We start from the raw sequence: 25,512 nt of genomic DNA, 5'->3' as shown, positions 1-25,512 counted from the left end.
ATAATTGTAGATCACACGCAGTTGTAAGAAATAACATAGAGAGAATCTACCTTTCCCCCAGTTTACCATATAAACAGGAAGCTGACATTGATATGAATCATCAACTTTATTGAAATTTCACCAGTTTACACACACTAATTTCTGTGTATGTGTGTGTATGAGTGTGTGTGTGTGTGTGTGTGCTTGGTTCTACAACAAACAATTTTATCACAAGCATCAATTCATGCAATCACCGCTACAGTCAAGGTACAGGGCAGTTCCATCACTGGGCTCACCTTTCACTGCCGCAGTCAACTCCCTCCCCTGCACCTTCCGAAACCCTGGCAACCACTGATCTGTTTTCCAGCACTTTAATATTGTCATTTCAAGAATGCTGTATAAATAGAACCATGTAAACTTGTAGCTTCTTTCATTATGCATAATTCCCTTGAGATCTATCTAAATTCTTGCATGTATTGCTAGTTTTGTTCCTTTTTATTACTGAATGGATGCTGTGGCATAGATTTACTACAGTTTGTTCAACTGTTCACCCACTGAAGAAAATTCACATTGCTTCCATTTGGCGCTATTACAAATAGAACTATAAACGTTTGTGTGCAGGTTTTTGTGTGGACATTAATTTTCATTTTTCTGAGATAAATGCCCAGAGTGTAATTGTTAGGTCATATGTTAAGCACATTTTTAGTTTTGTATGAAACCGTCAGAGTAGATATACAATTTTGTATACTCACCAGCATTATATGGATAAGCTAATTTCTTTTCATCTTCTCATCATTTGGGGTCATCATATTTCTTATATTAGGTGTACAATGATACTACATTGTAGGTTTCATTTCTATTTTCATAATGGCTAATCATGGTGAACATACTTTCATGCGCTTAGTTTTTATCTGTATAGTCTCTTTAGTAAAACATCTTTCGTGTCTTTTCTTCTAAATGGATTTTTTTTAAACATTGAGTTTTGATACTTTTAATATATTTTAGATATTTGTCTCTTGTTAGATATGTGCAAGTATTTTTTTTTCCAGTTTGTAGTTGGTTTTTTCATTCTCTTCAAGTTTTATAGTCTTGCATTTTATATTTAAGTTCATGATGCATTTTGAGTTAACTTTCTGTGTAAGATGTAACATTTAGGTGGAAGTTGGCTTTTCCCCCCAATATATGTCCAATTTTTCCAGCACCATTTGTTGAAAAGACTATATTTGCTAGTATCGTGCTGTCTTCATTGCTGCAATAATAGAATATGTCATAACACTGGATAGAGTGATTTCTACTACCTTGTTCCTTTTTCAATGCTCTTAGCTATTCTAGATATTACACTTTTTTGTTTACATTTAAGAATAAGCTTGTCTATGTCTACCAAGAAACTTTGCTGGAATTTTGATAGGAATTGCATTAAAGTTATAGATAAATTTGGGGAGAATTACCCAATTAATTACTATCAATATGTTGAGTCTTCCAATTCACTAATATTGTATATCTCTCCACTACTTTAGATGTTCTTTGATTTTTTTCATCAACATCTTGTAATTTTCAGAATATAGATCCTGTCCATATTTTGATAGATTTGCTATTTTATAGATTATAGATGATACTATATTTTAAGTTTTCATTTCCACATGTTCATCATTATGTTTTAGTTTCTTGACTATTTCTTTGGCTCTACTCTCATCTGTTGCTTTTCCTCATAGTCAGCATGCACTGCCTGAAAAATTTCTAATAATTTGCTGTCTTTGATTTGCCATGGGCAGAAACTTGATCATGTTTGCAGGATCTGGGACTCTGGTAGAGTTCCTTAAAGAATCAAGTGACATCATCTGTGAAATGGAGATGAACAATAGTGGTACCTACTTCTTGGGGTGCCTATGAAAATTAAATCATAATATACAAAAATCATAGTATTCAATATGGAATAAATATTCCATATATTGAATGGTTAAAAAAAAGAATGGTTGAATTCAATATATGGTTAAAAAAAAAAAAGAATCAAGTGACCTCTGAGGCAGATATCATACGCTTGCAAGTCTTCTTCTTTTCATGGGCAGGTTTACTTACTCTTGTGTTCATGTTTTCTGGATGATGAAAATTGCAAGTTTGATTACCGACATGTCTGGTTTCTCAGCAATGAAGACAATGGTGACAAATATCAATGAAAGTAATACATAAATCATTTTCATTTTGGGTTAATTTCCCCAAAATCCTTTTAATAATGTCAACATAACATGCTATATCAAAAAGATAATTTGGTTTCTGGAATATTATAGAAGACTAATGAGTATTGACAGAATTTCTTAAACTTACAAAAAAGCATATGTAGTTCCCCTGTGCTATTAAATGGACTCATGTAAATAAGAAAAGTTTATTTTTGGTCCTAAAACATTGGAACAGTTTAGTCACCATGACAATCAACATACACACTATTCAGTTCAGTTCAGGTTAGTTGTGTCCGACTCTTTGAGACCCCATGAACTGCAGCACGCCAGGCCTCCCTGTCCATCACCAATTCCCGGAGTCCACCCAAACCCATGTCTATTGTGTCGGTGATGCCATCCAACCATCTCATCCTCTGTCATCCCCTTCTCCCGCACTCATCTTTCCAGCATCAGGGTCTTTTCAAATGAGTCAGCATTTGGCATCAGGTGGCCAAAGTACTGGAGTTTCAGCTTCAACATCAGTCCTACCAATGGACACCCAGGACTGATCTCCTTTAGGATGAACTGGTTGGATCTCCTTGCAGTCCAAGGGACTCTCAAGAGTCTTCTCCAACATCACAGTTCAAAAGCAACAATTCTTTGGCTCTCAGTTTTCTTTATAGTCCAATCTCACATCCATACAGGACCACTGGAAAAACCATAGCTTTGACTAGACGGACCTTTGTTGGCAAAGTAATGTCTCTGCTTTTTAATATGCTGTCCAGGTTGGTCATAAATTTCCATCCAAGGAGCAAGTGTCTTTTAATTTCATGGCTGCAATCACCATATGCAGTAATTTTGGAGCTCAAAAAAAAAAAAAAAAAAGTCAGCCACTGTTTCCCCAGCTATCTGCCATGAAGTGATGGGACTGGATGCCATGATTTTAGTTTTCTAAATGTTGAGCTTTAAGCCAACTTTTTACTCTCCTCTTTCACTTTCATCAAGAGGCTCTTTAGTTCTTCTTCACTTTCTGCCATAAGGGGTGGTGTCATCTGCACATCTGAGGTTATTGATATTTCTCCTGGCAATCTTGATTCCAGCTTGTGCTTCATCCAGCATTTCTCATGATGTACTCTGCATATAAGTTAAATAAGCACAGTGACAATATACAGCCTTAATGTACTCCTTTTCCTATTTGGAACCAATCTGTTGTTCCATGTCCATTTCTAACTGTTGCTTCCTGACCTGCATAAGGATTTCTCAAGAGGCAGGTCAGGTGGTCTGGTATGCCCATCTCTTTCAGAATTTTCCACAATTGATTGTGATCCACACAGTCAAAGGCCTTGGCATAGTCAATAAAGCAGAAATAGATGTTTTCCTGGAACTCTCTTGCTTTTTTGATGATCCAGCAGATGTTGGCCATTTGATATCTGGTTCCTCTGCCTTTTTTAAAACCAGCTTGAACTTCTGGAACTTCATGGCTCATGTATTGTTGAAGCCTGGCTTGGAGAATTTTGAGCATTCCTTTACTAGCATGTGAGATGAGTGCCATTGTGTGGTAGTTTGAGCATTCTTTGGCATTGCCTTTCTTAGGGATTAGAATGAAAACTGACCTTTTCCAGTCCTGTGGCCACTGCTGAGTTTTCCAAATTTGCTGACATATTGAGTGCAGCACTTTCACAGCATCATCTTTTAGGATTTGAAATAGCTCAACTGGAATTCCATCACCTCCACTAGCTTTGTTCATAGTGATGCTTTCTAAAGCCCACTTGACTTCACATTCCAGGATGTCTGGCTCTAGGTAAGTGATCACACCATGTGATTATCTGGGTCATGAAGATCTTTTTTTGTACATTTCTTCTGTGTATTCTTGCCACCTCTTAATATCTTCTGCTTCTGTTAGGTCACTACTACTTCTGTCCTTTATTGAGCCCATCTTTGCGTGAAATGTTCCCTTGGTATCTCTAATTTTCTTGAAGAGATCTCTAGTCTTTCCCATTCTATTGTTTTCCTCTATTTCTTTGCATTGATCACTGAGGAAGGTTTTCTAATCTCTCCTTGCTATTCTTTGGAACTCTGCATTCAGATGCTTATATCTTTTCTTTTCTCCTTTGCTTTTCACGTCTCTTCTTTTCACATCTATTTTTAAGGCCTCCTCAGATGGCCATTTTGTTTTTTTTTGCATTTCTTTTTCTTGGGGATGGTCTTGATTCCTGTCTCCTGTACAATGTCACGAACCTCCATCCATAGTTCCTCAGGCATTCTGTCTGTCAGACCTAGTCCCTTAAATCTATTTCTCACTTCTGCCGTATAGTCATAAGGGATTTGACTTAGGTCATATCTGAATGGTCTAGTGGTTTTCCCCACTTTCTTCAATTTCAGTCTGAATTTGGCAATAAGGAGTTCATGATCTGAGCCACAGTCAGCTGCCAGTCTTGTTTTTGCTGACTTTATAGAGCTTTTACATCTTTGGCTGCAGAGAATGTAATCAGTCTAATTTTGGTTTTGACCATCTGGTGATATCATGTATAGAGTCTTCTCTTGTGTTGTTTGATGAGGGTGTTTGCTATGACCAGTGCGTTCTCTTGGCAGAACTTTATTTGCCTTTGCCTTCCTTCATTCTGTAATCCAAGGCCAAATTTGCCTGTTACTCCAGGTGTTTCTTGACTTCCTACTTTTGCATTCCAGTCCCCTATAATGAAAAGGACATCTTTTTCGGGTGTTAGGTTTAGAAGGTCTTGTAGGTCTTCATAGAACCATTCAACTTCAACTTCTTTAGCATTACTGATCAGGTCATAGACTTGGATACCATGATATTGAATGGTTTTCCTTGGAAATGAACAGAGATCATTCTGTTGTTTTTGAGATTGCATCCAGGTACTGCATTTTGGACTCTTTTGTTGACTATGATGGCTACTCCATTTCTTCTAAGGGATTCCTGCCCACAGTAGTAGATATAATTGTCCTCTGAGTTAAATTCACCCATTCCAGTCCATCTTAGTTCGCTGATTCCTAGAATGTCAATTTTTTTCTCTTGCCATCTCCTGTTTGACCACTTCCAATTTGCCTTGATTCATGGACCTAACATTCCAGGGTCCTTTGCAATATTGCTCTTTACAGCATCAAACCTTGCTTCTATCACCATACTATTAAGTACATACTATTAAGTAGACAAATAACTAGCAGTATTTACTATTCTGTTTTCAGGTCTTATGAACAGCACTGATACAAACTTAAGATGTTAGACACTGCATTTAGTGATAGAAATTCATTATGATGTACCAATAATTTAAGAAAAGTTATTTCAGTTATGTAAAGTGAAAAAGAGGTTTCACACTCATAAGATTGATTAATTATAAAATAGCCAAGTCTCACTTTGGCCTACGTGGACCAGCTCACTTTCCCTCAAACATTCCTTAATAATACCCTCCTCTGCTGCTACTGATGCTGCCAATTATTTCCTCTAATGCTGGCTTCTTTTTTGCAACTTGCTTACCTTTCCCTGTAACTTTGACTGACTAGTGAGTGTGTTTTACTTTTCTGGTGTGATAGGCAAGCAACCCACATGCAGAAACTGTAACTATTAATGCCATCTCCTATATGTTTTACATATAAAAGACATTCTATAGCAATACTATGTAATTATTTAATGAAATTAGTCATGTCTCCTGTTCTATTCCATATGTGGTACAGCTTAATTCTATCCCAATTTGCCTAATGCTGATATTTTTAGTGGTTGCAAACTGGTGATAGTAATGATTTTCCATATAGTGTTTTATCTGACACACCCATACATACACACACATAATGTATACAGATCATAGACATAAAGATCAATATGTTTTTATATATGTATATACTATATGACTGCTACTTAGATCAAGATAAAAACATTTTTATCACTCAGAAAGCTGCATCTCATGCTACGCCCGGGTAAAAGGAATGGTCACCCACTCCAGTATTTTTCCCTGGAGAATTTCATGGACTGAGTCTGTGGGGCTACAGTCTATATGGTTGCAGATGTCGGACACAACAGAGAGACTAACACTTTCACTTTCATATGCATATTTCACTTTCCCCACTTTGAAGTAATCAGTTTTAAAAATTGAGATATAATTCACATATAAATTTCACCATTTAAAAATGTACAATTCAGTAGTTTTTAGTAGATTAACAATGTTGTGTACCCATCACCACCCTCCAGAACATTTTCATCACCTGGAAAATAAACTTCAGCCACATTAGCGATAACTTTCTGTTATCCCCTCCCCCAAGTCCTTGGAAAGGACTAATTTACTCTCTGTCTCTGGATTTGCTCGTTCTGGACATTTCTTATAAGTTAAACCATATTTACATGATATGTGGTCTTTTGTGACTGGTTTATTTCATTTAGCATGTCTTCCAGTTTTATCAATATTACAACATGTAACAGTACTTTATTTCTTTTTAATGAGTAAATAATATTCTCTTGCATGAATTTACTACATTTTGATTATTCATTTATCCATTGATGGACATTTGAGTTGTTTGTTGTAACCACTATTTTGATGCTAAACTTCATATAAGTAGAATCATACGGTATATATGTAATATTTAATTATATGGATATATCAAAGGTGCCATCTTCATTCTATGGCTGATGAACATGAGGGTTGCTTCTAAGTTGGGGCTGTTATATATAAACATATTATGAAATTTCTTTTAGTGAACATATTTACAGACTTCTGTAGTGTATATTCATAGGAATTAAATTGATGAGTTGTAGTATTGGTAGGAGTTTGGTTTTATCAAGAAGTTGTCAAAGAGTCTTTAAAGTGATAGTATTATTTGACATTCCCACTAGAATACCTGGTAGACTGGTTGCTCCATATGTTCTCCACGTTCTTGGCATATTCTTGGTATATTGGCAGCCTTTTACATTTAAGCCATTGCAGTCTGTGTGTGTATGTATTGCCATCTAATTGTGGTTTTAATTTGCATTTCCCCATATTTAATGAGTTTGGAAACCTTTAAAAATCACATTGTTTAGATAATCTCTTTTGTAGTTGCCCAACTCATAAGGTTCTTTCTTTCTTTTTTGTAAATTAGGTTCTCTGCCTATTTCCTATTGATTTGAAGAATTTTTTCATTTTATCTTGGATATGTCTCCTTTGAAAGATACATGTGTGACAAATATCTTTTATTCTAAGGCTTATATTTCATTTTCTTAACTTTTAAAATTGTATTTATTATACAAGTTTTTTAAAATCAGTTTTAATGTAGTCTGTATGTTATTTCTTATAGCTTATTTATGCATGAAATACTGCCATAGAAAATTTAGGAGGAATACTTGAGCATGTAAATATTCAAGTAACTATACATTTTTTGTCTATTCTAGTGGTCCCAGAGAGCTAAATTCCTGAGACATGTTACTAATAGTGAAGGGTCTAATTATAAGGAAGCTCTGTCTGGTATTGCTATCCCATTTCGATTATAAATAATAACAAAGCAGGCTTTATTCACTAAGAACATACTGATCAGTGTCCAGTCTGATAAATGTCAGCATATTGGGAGAGTGAATGGAAGAGCTTGGTGTTCTTTGAAAGATTTCTGGTTTTATACTACCTAGTCATTTTACACATTCATACATTGCTATTTATTATGTATCTAAGTGTTAGAGTTATAAAATAATGTTTCATTCTAGAAATAATTGTCACCATAAGTATATATAAAGCCATATCAAATACCATCTACCTATATCAGATTTTCTAAGGACAGCATTTTTAAAAGTAAAATTAATGAATGAAGTATTGTATTTTTGTTGTTCAGTTCAGTTCAGTTGCTCAGTCATGTCTGACTCTTTGTGACCCCATGGACTGCAGCACGCCAGGCCTCCCTGTCTATCACCAGCTCCTGGAGCCTACCCAAACTCATGTCCATTGAGTCGGTGGTGCCATCCAACCATCTCATCCTTTGTCGTCCCCTGCTTCTCCTGCCTTCAATCTTTCCCAGCATCAGGGTCTTTTCAAATGAGTCAGCTCTTTGCATCAGGTGGCCAAAGTATTGGAGTTTCAGCTTCAACATCAGTCCTTCCAATGAACACTCAAGACTGATCTCCTTTAGGATGGACTGTTGTTATTGATTTGCAAAGTCATGTCTGACTCTTTGCAACCCCATGGACTGTAGCACTCCAGGCTTCCCTGACCTTCACTATCTCCCGGAGTTTGCTCAAATTCATGTCCATTGAATCAGTGATGCTATTTAACCATCTCATCCTCTGCCACCCACTTCTTTTGCCTTCAATATTTCCTAGCATCAGGGTCTTTTGCAATAAGTTGGCTCTTCACATTAGATGGCCAGAATTTTGGAGTTTCAGTTTCAGCATCAGTCATGCCAACGAATATTCAGGGTTGATTTCCTTTAGGATTGACTGGTTTGATCTTGCAGTCCTAGAGGAAAGTATATGTGTGTGTGTGTGTGTGTGTGTGTGTGTGTGTGGCACGGTGGTAAAGAATCTCCCTATCAAGGCAGGAGATGAGGGTTCAATCCCTGGGTCTGGAATATCCGTGGAGTAGGAAATGGCAACTCATTACAGTACTCTTACCTGGACAATTCCAACGGTAGAGGAGCCTGGCAGGCTACAGTCCATGGCATCACAGAGAGTTGGACACAACTTAGCGACTGATTATATATATATATATATATTATATATATGTGTGTATTTATATATATATAGTGTATTTATATTATATATATATTCAGTTTTGTCAATACAGTCAGATAACTCATTTCCACCTACAACATATGAGAGGAACTTCTTCTTTTAAAGACACCAGGAACATCATTTGCCATGGATGACTTTTACAAATATCATGGCCATATTGTTTCTAGTCTACTGGATAATTAATCAAATTACTTCTAAAATATAATATTAGAAAATATTTTCACATGTGGAAAAGTATTCTTTTTAGTTATATTCAGTTCAGCTCTGTTCAGTTCAGTCACTCAGTCATGTCCGACTCTTTGCGACCCCATGAACTGCAGCACACCAGGCCTCCCTGTCCATCACCAACACCTGGAGCCTGCCAAAACTCATGTCCATTGAGTTGGTGATGCCATCCAACCATCTCATCCTCTGTCATCCTCTTCTCTTCCTGCCCTCAATCTTTCCCAGCACCAGGGTCTTTTCAAATGAGTCAGCTCTTTGCATCAAGTGGCCAAAGTATTGGAGTTTCAGCATCAACATCAGTCCTTCCAATGAACACCCAAGACTGATCTCCTTTAGGATGGACTGGTTGGATCTCCTTGCAGTCCAAGGGACTCTCAAGAGTCTTCTCCAACAACACAGTTCAAAAGCATCAATTCTTCGGTGCTCAGCTTTCTTTACAGTCCAACTCTCACATCCATACATGACTCCTGGAAAAACCATAGTCTTGACTAGATGGACCTTTGTTGGCAAAGTAATGTCTCTGCTTTTTCATATGCTGTCTAGGTTGGTCATAACTTTCTTTCCAAGGAGTAAGCATCTTTTAATTTCTTGGCTGCAATCACCATCTGCAGGAATTTTGGAGCCCATAAAAATAGTCAGCCACTGTTTTCACTGTTTCCCCATCTATTTGCCATGGAGTGATGGGACTGGATGCCATGATCTTAGTTTTCTGAATATTGAGCTTTAAGCCAACTTTTCACTCTCTTTTTCCACTTACATCAAGAGGCTCTTTAGTTCTTCTTCACTTTTTGCCATAAGGGTGGTGTCATCTGCATATCTGAGGTTATTGAGATTTCTCCTGGCAATCTTGATTCCATCTCGTGCTTCCTCCAGCCCAGCGTTTCTCATGATGTACTCTGCATATAAGTTAAATAAGTAGGGTGACAATATACAGCCTTGATGTACTCCTTTTCCTATGCACATATAAAGGTACAGAGATGAGATAGAGAACAATAGAAACTCTAAATTTCATCAGAGCCCTACATTTGGAAAGTTAATAGTCCCAAACAGTAGCTTTCACAAGTTAAAAATTGATAACAATTGCTATTTTTTTTTTTTCACTGCTCATTTTGCTAGAAAACAAAGACCATGAAAAGCTTGGTGGGAGTGGCTTTCTGTATTTTTTAAACAAAAACTATGTCTCACTTTTGTATATGAAGTCTAGTCACAGAAAATTTATCTGTAAATTGAAACCTATGAATTTTAACCTATAATCATTCAATGGTTATAGCAGTCTCTGTTGCTAAAAATGTCCTTTTACTTTTAAATCATGGGAATTAAGTTATTTTGGTTTTATTACATTTCTCTGAGTTAATTCTGTAGGAGTTTTGATACCCCAGGAATTGGCAGACTAACATCCAGTCAGCTGCTCTCCTTTGGTCCACATGGCTGCCTGGCTATACTCAAAATAATAATAATAATAAGGTTAACTTTCTTTTCTTCCCATAAAGTGAATGAGAATTGAATTCCTGCAGAGAACACTGCTTCACTTGTTGGTAGTCTTGAGCTTTTCATTCCCAGGAAGGATATTAAAAATGTTTTAGGTGTAAATGTCATTTGCTTGACATTTTGAACTAATTTTCACTAACTTAATACTAATTCAGTTGGACTGGTGAACAGGGATTAATTAGCAGGGCATAACTTAATTGCAACAAAGGGAGCAGGAATTTTGAAGAATGTGAACATGACTTCAATGCCTATCAAAATGTTATCAATGTATTTATTCCATTGTTTTAAAAAAGAAAACTGGGAGATCATTTTCAGTAATCAACTATTATTAAAAAACTAGCACTATAGTATTCCTGATATAAGATTTTATAGATAAACAGTAAAATATTTTAAAGAAGTAAGAGATGTCAAGAGGGAGCTTGTTTAGTTCACTACCTTCAGGCACTTAAAATACAATTGTACTTATTATCCCCATTTTCACATTAAAGATTTGTTGAAAATGAATTATAAGTGGTCTGTCTATGATCACTGAATTCAGGAGCAGTGGTAGGAGATACCTCCACTAAAACTAAAGCTCTCCAGCCCCTGTCTCATTACACTATACAGTTCTTTTGTTTCAGATGAAATTGCCATTTGTTTCTTTTTCAAATGCAAGCAGGAGATTTTAGAGACAGATTCTAAAATTGTGTAAGATACTCTCATATACAACCAATTAAGTGTAATTTTGTACAAATTTTCTGGGAAACAATTTGGCAAGAGCCTTAAAAATGTTTTTATACTTTACTCAGTATTTTACTTCTAAAATTGCTATCCTTAAGGCATTCTGATATAAAGTGTTGATGGCTAGAAAAAAAAAAAAAAGGTACAGGGTATTTGTTATGACTTGGTTTATGAAAGGGAAAACTGAAAATCTCAATATCCCATTATAATACAATGGTTAAATGAATTGTGTTATAATTATATTAGGAATTATTTTGCAGTGATTCAAATTATGTTTTTGAATCAGTATTTCATGGCATGGGAAATAATTATAACATGACATTGAGTGATTATAGCCTGAAATAAAACTTTAGAGACTCAAGTTTTATAAAAATACTCTGCATGAGTATATGTGTACTCTGTGGTGTCCAACTCTTTGCGACTGCATAGACTGCAGCCCACCAGGCTTGTTTGTCCATGGGATTCTCCAGGCAAGAATATTGGAGTGGGTTGCCATGTCTTCTTCCAGGGCATCTTCTAGCCCAGGGATGCAATATCTCCTACATTGGCAGGTGAATTCTTTGCAACTAGTTCCACATGGATCTCCTGTGTTGCAGGCAGATTCTTTACCATCTGAGCCACCATGGAAGCCCCTGTATGTGTATAAATATGTATAAATAATGAAAAAATTCTGTGTTCTTCTTTATAGTTTTTTGACTTCCCATGTTTTGTATGATGAGTATTAAAACACATTTTAAAGTATAGTCAAAGAATGAATTAGAGAGAATCAACCGTTTTCCTTTGACTCTAGTCAATCATTTCCTCAGAGAATCTTGATTTAACTTCTTGGTTTCTAGTGAAAATATTTAGGTCTCTCTTCCTCTAAGCTTCTTCTAAACACTAATACCATATAAAGGATGAAATTGTTGGGGGAGGGGACCTATCTGAATGACATTTATCAAATTTTCTCTTCATGATATAATCTGGGCCTCCTGGTGGCTCAGATGGTAAAGAATCTGCCAAGAAGCAGGAGATTGGGTTCAATACTTGGGTCAGGAAGATCCTCTGGAGAAGAAAATAACTACCAATGCCAATATTCTTACCTGGAGAATTCCATGGATAGAGGAGACTGGTGGGCTACAGTCCATGGGGTTGCAGAGTCAGACAGGGGCACAACTGAGCGACTAACACTTTCACTTTCATACTAGTATCTAGTTCAGATTCTTTCAATATATATGCTAAAACTTATATATGGAATAAGATGCCTTCCCTTTGGCAAATGGTAATGAAATAAACTAATAATTTTCAGTGACTCCTCATGTCTTTACCAACACATTTTGTATGCAGTACAAATGGAGCTAAAATAAAGTGTTTAGTTAGAAACAGAAATCAAGCAAAGAAATCAAGGCTGTTCAGTTATGGTGGTGGTGGCATTACTGATTTCCTAATAAATTAGTTTGATTAATTGGACTTTGATTTTCAGAAATCAGCAGTTATACTTTTGTAATACACTAAGAACCAGAGAACATCAGAAAGTGCCAGATGTTATATTTTAATACTGGTTGAGCTTTGCTTGGGACTGTTGGCTAAGAGCTGGAACTCAATTTGCCAATTTATTGAGAGGCCTTGAGCACATCAGATACCCTTCTGTAAAATGGGTACTGGACTAAGAACAGTGATTTTTCAAACTGTCCCTGACTGGAAGCTCCAGGGAAATAGGCACCATGAGAGTTTTGTCTCACAGATTTGAAGGGCCTGTATAATAGCCTGCATGTGGCTAGTACATAACCAGAGCTTAGTGCTATGAGTTAAATGAATGAATGTATCCTCTGGAGCCCTGCCTGGAGTCAGCTTTTCTATCAGATTTTCAGCCAGCATAATGCCACATGTATGTGCTTTATTTATCAGGTAGATATAAGGTAAGATTGCATTAAAAATGTAAAGGATAATTCTACTGCTGTAAATAAAAATTTAAAAGCTTGAGGATAAAGTCTTTTCAATTCTGTGATAATTTAATGTTACTATTGTGCTATTATTTAAAAATGCAGATCATAACACCTGTGACTCTCATTTTCCCCTTCTATACGATTTAAATATCTAGGATAGAGCTGTGTGTAAATTGTATTTGTGAAACAGCAAGGGATGAAATGTGTTTTGATGGATGGATTGGAGGTGACAAGGCAGAGAAGGAGATGATGGGGTATGTCAGTCAAAGGAACAGCATGTACAAAGGCAAACAACCACAAGTGAGCATGGCAACTTTGAAAATGAAAGTGAAAGTCACTCAGTCATGTCTGACTCTGTGACCCCATGGACTGTACAGTTCATGGAATTCTCCAGGCCAGAATACTGGAGTGGGTAGCCTTTCGCTTCTCAACCCAGGGATTGAACCCAGGTCTCCTGCATTGTAGGATGATTCTTTACCAGCTGAGCCACAAGGTAAGCCCAACTTTAGACAGGCAAGAAGTATGTGACTTGGGTGCAAGGTTGAAAGAAGATAGTAAGAAATGTGGCTGGAAGAGGCTCCCACTATAAAAAGCCTTGTATGCTTGCTTAGGACTTGAGCTATATCTGGTGGGGAAGCAAGTCTAGATTTTTAAGAAAGTGAGATATTTGTGTTTTACTATGAGTAAAACACATATGAGTCTCAGTGTTGAGATTAGCTCTTTGGAGTCTGAGGGTTATCTGTTAAGATACCTCTTGATCTTGGGTTTAATGAAACTGGTATCATAAATACTCAAAAATGTTATCTTTTCTCAGATAATGGCATACTTTCTCTTTTTTCACACTTGGTTTACAGAATTCTAAAAATGATTCCTTATATATATCAATCCTAATATGTCAATCCTAAAGTAAATAAGTCTTAAATATTCATTGGAAAGACTGATGATGAAGCTGAAGCTCCAGTACTTTGGCCACCTGATGCAAAGAAATGACTCATTTAAAAAGATCCTGATGCTGGGAAAGATTGAAGGCAGGAGGAGAGGGTACAACAGAGGATGAGATGGTTGGATGGCATCACCAAGTCTATGGACATGAGTTTGAGCAAGCTCTGGGAGATGGTGATGGACAGGGAAACCTGACATGCTGCAATCCAAGGGGTTGCAGAGTTGGACGTGACTGAACTGAACTCAACTTGCAGAATTCTAAAAATGATCCCGTATATATAGCCAGAGCTCTTCCAAAGACAAAGCATACTGTCTTAATTAAGAATACTTTGATTTATTACTACCTGGACATGAAGACAAAGAAGAAAATGGCAACCCATTATTCTTCATATTCTCCAGTATTCTTGCCTAGAGAATCCTGTGGACAGAGGAGCCTGGTGGGCTGCAGTCTATGGGGTCACACAGAGTCAGACATGAGTGAATTGACTTAGCAGCAGCAACAGCAGCAGGACATGAAGAAGGGATAAAAAAAATCAACCCTGGAGTCAAATAAAAGAAGTTACTATTAATTACATATAGTCTACTGAAATGTAGCTTCATTTGTTTATGACTATAAGAGTACATCATGTGACATGCCAGGCTGGATGAAGCAAAAGCTAGAATCAAGATTGCCAGGAGAAATATCAATAACCTCAGATATGCAGATGACACCACCCTTATGGAAAAAAGTGAAAAGGAACAAAAGAGCTTCTTGAAAATGAAAGAGGAGAGTGAAAAAGCTGGCTTAAAACTCAACTTTCAAAAACTAAGATCATGGCATCCAGTCCCATCTGTTCAGCTCAGTCACTCAGTCATGTCCAACTCTATGCAACCCCATGGACTGCAGCATGCCAGGCTTCCCTGTCCATCACCAACTCCTGGAGCTTACTCAAATTCATGTCCATTGAGTCGGTGGTACCATCCAACCATCTCATCCTCTGTTGTCCCCTGCTCCTCCTGCCTTCAATCTTTCCCAGCATCAGAGTCTTTTCCAATGAATCAGTTCTTTGCATCAGGTGGCCAAAGTATTGGAGTTTCAGCTTCAGCATCAGTCCTTCCAGTGAATAGTCAGGACTGATTTCCTTTAGGATGGACTGGTTGGATCTCCTTTCTGTCCAAGGGACTCTAAAGAGTCTTCTCCAACAACACAGTTCAAAAGTATAAATTCTTCTGCGTTCAGCTTTCTTTATAGTCCAACTCACATCCATACATGACTACTGGAGAAACCATAGCTTTGACCAGATGGACCTTTGTTGGCAAAGTAATGTCTCTGCTTTTTAATATGTCATCTAGGTTGGTTATAACTTTTCTTCCAAGGAGCAAGCATCTTTTAATTTTATGGCTGCAGTCACTATCTGCAGTGATTTTGGAACCCCAAAATATAAAGTCTGTCACTGTTTCCTTTGTTTCTCCATCTATTTGCTATGAACTGTTAGGACCCAATGCCATAATCTTAGTTTTCTGAATTTTGAGTTTTAAGCCAACTTTTTTACTCTGCTCTTTCAGTTTCGTTAAATACTCTTTAGTTCTTCTTCACTTTCTGGTGTAAGTGTGGTATCATCTGCCTGTATGAGGTTATTGATATTTCTCCCAGCAATCTTGATTCTAGTTTATGCTTCATCCAGTCCAGCATTCCTCATGATATACTCTGCATATAAGTTAAATAAGCAGGGTGACATATACAGCCTTGACATACTCCTTTCCTGATTTGGAACCAGTCTGTTGCTTCATGTCTGGTTCTAACAGTTGCTTCTTGACCTACATATAGATTCTCAGGAGGCAGGTCAGGTGGTCTGGTATTCCGATCTCTTTAAGAATTTTCCACAGTTTGTTGTGATCCAGTCCCATCACTTCATGGCAAATAGATGAGAAAACAATAGAAACAGTGACAGATTTTATTTTTGAGGGCTCCAAAATCACTGCAGATGTTGACTGCAGCCATGAAATTAAAAGACACTTGCTCCTTAGAAGAAAAGCTATGACCAACCTGGACAGCATATTAAAAAGCATAGACGTTATTTTATCATCAAAGGTCTGTATAGTCAAAGCTATGGTTTTTCCAGTAGTAATGTGTGGATGTGAGAGTTGAACCTCTCACATAAAGAAAGCTGAGCACCGAAAAATTGATGCCTCTGAACTGTGGTGTTGGAGAAGTCTCTTGAGAGTCCTTTGGGCTGCAAGGAGATCCAACCAGTCAATCGTAAAGGAATTCAGTCCTGAATATTCATTGGAAGGACTGATGATGAAGCTGAAGCTCCAATATTTTGGCCACCTGATGCAAAGAACTGGCTCCATAGAAAAGACTCTGGTGCTGGGAAAGATTGAAGGCAGGAGGAGAAGGGGACTACAGAGGATAAGATGGTTGGATGACATCACTGACTTGATGGACGTGTGTTTGAGCAAACTCTGGGAGTTGGTGATGGACAGGGAAGCCAATGTGCTGCATTCCATGGGGTCACAGAGTTGGACATGACTGAGTGACTGAAGTGAACTGATAAAATACTCAGTTGGGAGCTATCTGCCAAGAGATTGGATATGACATTCAAAGCAGAGTACATTGAAATTGGGAATAATGGACCAGGTGTGACAGTTATCTTGCAAGTTTTATTTTATAACTTAAAGATCATACACCATGACCAAGTGGGCTTTATCCCAGGGATGCAAGGATTCTTCAATATCCGCAAATCAATCAATGTAATACACCACATTAACAAATTGAAAAATAAAAACCATATGATTATCTCAATAGATGCAGAGAAAGCCTTTGACAAAATTCAACATCCATTTATGATCAAAACTCTCCAGAAAGCAGGAATAGAAGGAACATACCTCAACATAATCAAAGCTATATATGACAAACCCACAGCAAACATTATCCTCAATGGTGAAAAATTGAAAGCATTTCCTCTAAAGTCAGGAACAAGACAAGGGTGCCCACTTTCACCATTACTATTCAACATAGTTTTGGAAGTTTTGGCCACAGCAATCAGAACAGAAAAAGAAATAAAAGGAATCCAAATTGGAAAAGAAGAAGTCAAGCTCTCACTGTTTGCAGATGACATGATCCTCTACATAGAAAACCCTAAAGACTCCACCAGAAAATTACTAGAACTAATCAATGACTATAGTAAAGTTGCAGGATATAAAATCAACACACAGAAATCCCTTGCATTCCTATACACTAATAATGAGAAAACAGAAAGAGAAATTAAGGAAACAATTCCATTCACCATTGCAACGGAAAGAATAAAATACTTAGGAATATATCTACCTAAAGAATCTAAAGACCTATATATAGAAAACTATAAAACACTGGTGAAAGAAATCAAAGAGGACACTAACAGATGGAGAAATATACCATGTTCATGGATTGGAAGAATCAATGTAGTGAAAATGAGTATACTACCCAAAGCAATCTATAGATTCAATGCAATCCCTATCAAGCTACCAACAGCATTCTTCACAGAGCTAGAACAAATAATTTCACAATTTGTATGGAAATACAAAAAACCTCGAATAGCCAAAGCGATCTTGAGAAAGAAGAATGGAACTGGAGGAATCAACCTACCTGACTTCAGGCTCTACTACAAAGCCACAGTTATCAAGACAGTATGGTACTGGCACAAAGACAGAAATATAGATCAATGGAACAAAATAGAAAGCCCAGAGATAAATCCACGCACATATGGACACCTTATCTTCGACAAAGGAGGCAAGAATATACAATGGATTAAAGACAATCTCTTTAACAAGTGGTGCTGGGAACTCTGGTCAACCACTTGTAAAAGAATGAAACTAGAACACTTTCTAACACCATACACAAAAATAAACTCAAAATGGATTAAAGATCTCAACATAAGACCAGAAACTATAAAACTCCTAGAGGAGAACATAGGCAAAACACTCTCTGACATACATCACAGCAGGATCCTCTATGACCCACCTCCCAGAATATTGGAAATAAAAGCAAAAATAAACAAATGGGACCTAATTAACCTTAAAAGCTTCTGCACATCAAAGGAAACTATTAGCAAGGTGAAAAGACAGCCTTCAGAATGGGAGAAGATAATAGCAAATGAAGCAACTGACAAACAACTAATCTCGAGAATATACAAGCAACTCCTACAGCTCAACTCCAGAAAAATAAATGACCCAATCAAAAAATGGGCCAAAGAACTAAATAGACATTTCTCCAAAGAAGACATACAGATGGCTAACAAACACATGAAAAGATGCTCAACATCACTCATTATCAGAGAAATGCAAATCAAAACCACTATGAGGTACCATTTCACACCAGTCAGAATGGCTGCGATCCAAAAGTCTACAAGTAATAAATGCTGGAGAGGGTGTGGAGAAAAGGGAACCCTCTTACACTGTTGGTGGGAATGCAAACTAGTACAGCCACTATGGAGAACAGTGTGGAGAGTCCTTAAAAAACTGGAAATAGACATGCCTTATGATCCAGCAATCCCACTGCTGGGCATACACACTGAGAAAACCAGAAGGGAAAGAGACACGAGTACCCCAATGTTCATCGCAGCACTGTTTATAATAGCCAGGACATGGAAGCAACCTAGATGTCCATCAGCAGATGAATGGATAAGAAAGCTGTGGTACATATACACAATGGAGTATTATTCAGCCATTAAAAAGAATACATTTGAATCAGTTCTAATGAGGTGGATGAAACTGGAGCCTATTATACAGAGTGAAGTAAGCCAGAAAGAAAAACACCAATACAGTATACTAACGCATATATATGGAATTTAGAAAGATGGTAACAATAACCCTCTGTACGAGACAGCAAAAGAGACACTGATGTATAGAACAGTCTTATGGACTCCGTGGGAGAGGGAGAGGGTGGGAAGATTTGGGAGAATGGCATTGAAACATGTAAAATATCATGTATGAAATGAGTTGCCAGTCCAGGTTCGATGCACGATACTGGATGCTTGGGGCTGGTGCACTGGGACGACCCAGAGGGATGGAATGGGGAGGGAGGAGGGAGGAGGGTTCAGGATGGGGAACACATGTATACTTGTGGCGGATTCATTTTGATATTTGGCAAATCTAATACAGTTATGTAAAGTTTAAAAATAAAATAAAATTTAAAAAAAAAAAAAAAACAAAAAACTAAATTTTGCCTTGTATAAGATACTTATTGGGCTTTCCAGTTGGCAATAGTGGTAAAGAACCTGCCTGCCAATGCAGGAGACATAAGAAAAGCATTTTCGATCCCTGAATCAGGAAGATCCCTGGAGGTGGGCATGACAACCCACTCCAGTATTCTTGCATGGAGAATCCCATGGACAGAGGAGCCTGGTGGGCTACTGTCTGTAAAGTCACAAAGAATTGGGCACCATTGCAGTGACTTAGCACACACGCATTCAGGCAAGACATTTATTAGCTTCCCAGGTGGTGCAGTTGTAAAGAATCTGCTCGCTACTGTAGGAGACACAAGAGATGAGCGTTCAATCCCTATGTCAGGAAGATCCCCTAGAGGAGGAAATGGCAACCCCTCCAGTATTCTTGCCTGGAAAATTCCATGGATAGAGGAGCCTGGTGGGCTACAGTCCATGGGATCACAGAGAGTTGGACACGACTGAGCACAAACATCAGCACAAAGATACTTATTAGGGCTTTCATTTACAGAAAAAAAAAAAAATAAGATTACGCTCATATCTCGATGACATACACACCATGATAGAGCACATGCTATATATAAGGGATTGGGTGGAGCTTGCCAGTAGGTGTGACTTTGGTCTATTTAACACTTAGTTTTAATTTGTCACTTTATGACATTTGGACTTTAGTATATACTGTGAATCAAAATAATAAAAAAAGTCAATGTCTTAAGGAAAGTGAAGAAAAGAAGGATGCACTTAAAATGTAATAAAACTCCTCTTTTGGTACACTACTAAACAGAGAATATTGCTAATACTGGGAGATTTCATTTTCAGCATGAATCTTGAAAGAAATAATTAAAAGGATGTGAAATGACTGTTACCAAAATGAATCTAAAATAATGAAAATTCTGTAAGGTAACAAAAATAGAAATAGATTGATCTGTTTGACCATTAAGCTATTCAGTATAATATTTATACATGTATGTATATATTTTAAAATTGCTTTTATGGTTTTTGCTCCCCTAGCACCAATTCTATTTTCAACTTGAGGAAAATATTAACATTAGCTAAAACTTGAAATTTATTCAGGCTCATGCAGAAATACTTTCTTAGTTCTGCCTAGAACTTTTTCAAACAGTCAAGAAACAGAATTTAGGCAGGAGTGGAGAATGAAAAAAAAAGCAAATGGCTTTTAAAGAGAGCTAAAAAAAGCATTACATTTTTTTTTTTGAATACTCAAATGTTTGGTAGGGAAAATAAAGCCTAGCCTTTCTTTAACATTTACCATGTGCAAGACTAAACTGGGCTAAACTGAAATCCCCATTTAATTCCTACAATGAACCTATGAAATAAACACTGTTATCCTATTTCACAGATGAGATTCAGAGTGATAAATAAGTTGCCTTAGGTTACAAAGGTAAGTGGTAGATCTGTTCCCAGACCTAGGACCTCCTGAGGCTGATCTTTCATGATACCTCCAGGCACTCTTCCATGTCACCATGGCCATTCCCCTATCATACTTTCCTCACCGTATTATAATTGTCTTTTTACCTCCTATCTCCGCCTACTTCATCATTAGCTTCACCAAAGCAAAGACAGCATATTACCCTTCTAGTTGCAGGAGTTTAATGCAGTGACATGCCTTGCGGTAGAAGCTCAGTAAGTGCCCATTGAAAGACTAATATTTTCAGGAGTCACTGAAAGTTAATATAGTAAAGAAAACATTGTATTGTTATGGAAACTAACTGATCTGGAAAGTGCCAACTGCTTCTATAGTTCTGTTAGATGTTCCTTTTTTCAAAGATGAACTCTTTCAGAAAGATAGGAGAGCTGATCACTATTGCATATAGGAATTCAGAAGAGTAAGAAAAAATCCGCAAAGATCCTGGTGGTGTGACATGGTATCACAGTATTAGGAAAGGTTAAGGGGATGGATATTGAAAGCACAATTTAATTAAGGGTTTTTACATTTACGATGGCTCATCTTCTACACACAGAAGCAACCTGCTTTTCATGGATAGTGAGCTCCAAGTGAAAGGAATATTCCAGGCCTTAGGTCATTTTTTAAAGGTTAAAATGCAATTAGCATAGGAAAGAAAACTATTTTATATGAAAACATTATTTGGTATAATTTAATGAGGACAAATCAACTTAGACTTCAGCTCAAGGGATTCAAATTCTATCAGAGAAAAACATTTCTGATTATAAGGAAGAGTTTACCAAGGGAGTTGGGAGGGGATTCTGAGTTTGCACATGCGCCTTTCACAGGGACTGTCCTGACTTCTATAATCATATCTTGCTCGATGATGCTCTGATGATAATGTGATTATATGTCCATTTTAATCTGGGTCTTTAATTGCCTTGTCTGAAAGCTACAGGGAATAAAATTTCTATACCTCTGTCTCTTTAAGCATGTTTCTGCCATTTGTCCCCCTTTCTAAATGGTGCTTGGAGCTTGAATTCAGCTGTTGCTCTCAGCAGTCTTTAGGAATCAAAGACCTGAATGAGCAAGGGCTACCATGCAGCCTGTAGTGCCCACCTCTGCCAGCATGGACATTGCCAGTTTTTTAAGCCTTACAGAAGGCTGGTGAATATGCTTTTGCTCCCTGCACATAAATTTATTAGTAAAATAAAAATATTTCAGAGTGAAGAAAACATATGGAGAGTGGAGTTGTTATCAGCCATGTCAAGTTGCATGACACATGCAATGATGCTTTTGTTTACTTTGTTGTCTTGTAATTGGTTAATATGAATCCACTTCCAATGTATGTAAGTAACATTGTAGTTAAGTAGTAAGTTAAGTAGTAAGTAACAGTGTAGTAAGGTCCGTTATCCTGAATTTTGAAGTAGTTATGAAAATAATTATAAAGTAGCAACTAGACTGAAATGAAAGTTAATGACCTATTTTATTTATTTGATGACATTGTAATACATTGTTTTCTGAGACTCTTCCCGGCTGTCTTGAGCCTGTCTTTGATCCATGATGAGATCCATACCCACTCAGAGAGTCACTACATGGTGCTGTGTTGTAATAGCCCATATGCTCATCAGCCCATCTCACTGGATTATTAGATCTTTCGGAGCAGAGCTGTGTCTCATTACCTTTTTCCTCAATACAGCATTTTGCAGACTGTGCCATAGTCAATAAGTATTTGTCAGATTCCTTTTTGTTGGAAATAGTCTTTCTCTCTTTTTTCTTACTTATTCATCTCTCACTTTCTTCAGGTCCTCTCCATCTGTCCCAAGGACATGAGAGCTGATATCTGTGTTCATCTAAACCGGAAGGTTTTTAATGAACATCCTGCTTTTCGATTGGCCAGCGATGGGTGTCTGCGAGCCTTGGCAGTAGAATTCCAAACTATTCACTGTGCTCCTGGGGACCTCATTTACCATGCTGGAGAAAGTGTGGATGCCCTCTGCTTTGTGGTGTCAGGATCCTTGGAAGTCATCCAGGATGATGAGGTGGTGGCTATTTTAGGTACTGTGAACTTTCCTAATGTAGCAGCAAACGTGTAACAGTTTTAGAGGTTTTTACTTCTCAGGTTTCTTAAGAGAAATTTCCTTTGCTGGGTGACTTTGGAAATTGGGTCACTAATGAGATGATGAATCTCAGTGAAAACTAGTAATGCCATTTCAGCAAAGAACATTAGTATTAGTCATAGCTTAATGGGCTGCCCTGGGTTTGATTAAACTTTCTTTGGCAACAATACGACAATGCCTTTTAGACGAGAGGTGATCACAGCCTAGGGTGACTGAACTTCCATGTTGTTAAGTGTGAAAATGGCTTGTGAAATGATTGTCAGGTTAGTAACCTACAGTATTTGTCTCAGAGGGACAACAGAACCTTTGCAGATCAACACTTCCCTTTAGAGATGTATAAACTGAGGCTTTATACCTCCAACAACAGCCAACCAGTTCAGTGGCTGGTTCAGCTAGCTACCTGAGAATTAGTATTTGAGTACAGATCATCTTTCCCCAGATCTTTCTGCTTTCTCGCAGTGGACCTAAGTAATGAGCAGAAAGTAATGAGGAGGTATTTGAATTTGACCTGTTATATTGAAATGATCACAATGCAAGTAAACTTAGGTTTTTAAAGCTGGTTCTACCCATCTATATTTATGAGTGAGAAAAATTATTCAGCTAGTAATAAATTTGTTCTAAAATTCAGAGACCTGACATAGTTGTGCTAATGAAAAAAGGCAGTGACAGTACATGTGAGTGAAAAAAATTTTTTAAAAATTGCATGTTTGGGGACAGTGTAATCCATTTTATACTTTATCTTGGTAAAAATTGCTAAATGATATTTTAGATCATTTTCTGCTCAAATATCTGCAGCATAAAGTCCACATAGATAAAAAAGGAAGCAATAATGAGGCCAGAGGAGAATAATTTCTTGTGTTTTTTCAAGTAAAATAAGTTAGAATTGTAGGATGTCAGCTCTCTTTTGATCACATTTTTCATGGCTTCTGTCTCATGAAAAATGAGCTCAATTTTTAAGCTATTGGATTTTTTAGCTACTGAGGTCAACCTACCATAGCTTGAATGCTACTTATTCTCATAAGTAAAAGATTGACTGGTGTATTTTAGAAACTGCAAAAGCAAAATCCAGCCCCAAAATAAAGGATTGATTCAAAAAGCACAATTACCTGAAAAAGACAGAATCGAGAACTGAGAAACTATGATTCTTCCTAAGAAAATAGGTTCAATAAGTTTGTAAGGGTTACAAAAATTAGTTCAAGGATGCAAATGACTGAACACTATTGTTTGTAAAACGTTCTTTAACTGTTGAGAAATAATATTACATTTATGCATAAATTTCTTTTAGAAGCTATTTTTATTTATTTTTTTGTTTGGTTGGAAAAATGCATGCAGCTCTTAGAATCAGCACTCTGGGTGTGTTTAATGTTGCTTACTGTGTGTTCTGCTTTGTTTCCTGGAGCATAAAGGAGTTATGTAATACTTCATAAAAAGTGTACTTTTCACCAGAACAATCCTTTGTGGTAAAATGTAGCATATACACACTACAACAATTCTTGTTTGCTTAAAGAAGATGATAAAACACAAGCCCAAAACAGGCGTATTTTTTCCTACATGTTCATGTCAATGGTGGGTGGGATAGCAGACATCAAATATAAAAAAACGAGTACTGTTGTGATAAATTTCCTAGACTGTGCACTCACTGTCATTTGTTTTGCCCCATTTTCTTCATTGCAGCTTCACCTTGCTAGTTTCTTTTCTAAAAAGATGGATTGAGAAAGCCCTGAGTGCAGTGCCTCTGGGCTAGGTCTGCTAAGCTGGAATCATGTGTGCAGTGAAACAGACAAAATGCATTTTCTTTTCATTTTAAAATAAAATGGTAGCTAGTTTTGCCCAATGACACAGTAAAAATGAACACAGGGCCTCTGGGTATTGGTCCAGTCTCATCACAAATCTGTCATATTTTATTTCTTTGAATGAATGCTTTTTGTTTATCCTCCTCAAAAATCTGAACATTTCAGAGACTTTTCATCTCTTGGTTTAATGAGTTAAATTACATGTATACCTCTCTGGCAATCTTTCTTTCCTTTATTCTGTGGGTCTCTAACAAAGATTAGCTCAGCCAAAAGGCAATCAAAAGTTTCTGTTTAAAAAAAAATTTTGCCCTGGAAGTGATCTTCCAAGAAAGGGATAAGTGCGGGGGCAGGGGTGTGGGAAGGCATGACGCTGGAGAGGCTCAAAGGGTCGCCTAGGTGCCCTGCTACTGCTAAGTCGCTTCAGTCGTGTCCGACTCTGTGCGACCCCATAGATGGCAGCCCACTAGGCTCCTCCGTCCCTGGGATTCTCCAGGCAAGAACACTGGAGTGGCTTGCCATTTCCTTCTCCAATGCATGAAAGTGAAAAGGGAAAGTAAAGTCGCTCAGTCGTGCCTAACTCTTAGCGACCCCATGGACTGCAGCCTACCAGGCTCCTCTGTCCATGGGATTTTCCAGGCAAGAGTACTGGAGTGGGGTGCCATTGCCTTGTGCTGGCCAAAGTCATGTCGTCATGGTGTCTGTGATTTGGATAGTTAATGACAAGATAGTTGTGGAGGAAAACTTTGAGAACTCTACCCTGGTGTTGCACCTTCTACCAATCTGGCAGGAAGGCACTCTGAGGAGATTGTGGAGTAGGAGTGTGGACTCATAGTGAATTTCTGCAGGAGACGGTGTGTGATGTCATATGTGAGAGAT

General features: G+C 37.4%; 1 protein-coding gene across 7 annotated transcripts in view; it reads left to right on the top strand.

The window, feature by feature from the left end:
- Window positions 1-25,512, top strand: part of KCNH5 (potassium voltage-gated channel subfamily H member 5) — a 350,572-nt gene that overhangs the window by 222,329 nt on the left and 102,731 nt on the right. For all 7 annotated transcript variants that reach the window (XM_055538285.1, XM_055538286.1, XM_055538282.1 and 4 more), the window contains one exon: window positions 22,529-22,781. In XM_055538285.1, the coding sequence (XP_055394260.1) occupies window positions 22,529-22,781 (253 nt within the window). The remainder of the gene's footprint in view (window positions 1-22,528; window positions 22,782-25,512) is intronic.

The sequence above is a fragment of the Bubalus kerabau genome, chromosome 10, assembly GCF_029407905.1.
Source record: "Bubalus kerabau isolate K-KA32 ecotype Philippines breed swamp buffalo chromosome 10, PCC_UOA_SB_1v2, whole genome shotgun sequence".
NCBI classification, from domain to species: Eukaryota; Metazoa; Chordata; class Mammalia; order Artiodactyla; family Bovidae; genus Bubalus; species Bubalus kerabau.
Note: the sequence above shows the minus strand (reverse complement) of the source record. Positions and strands in the feature narration are given on the sequence as shown.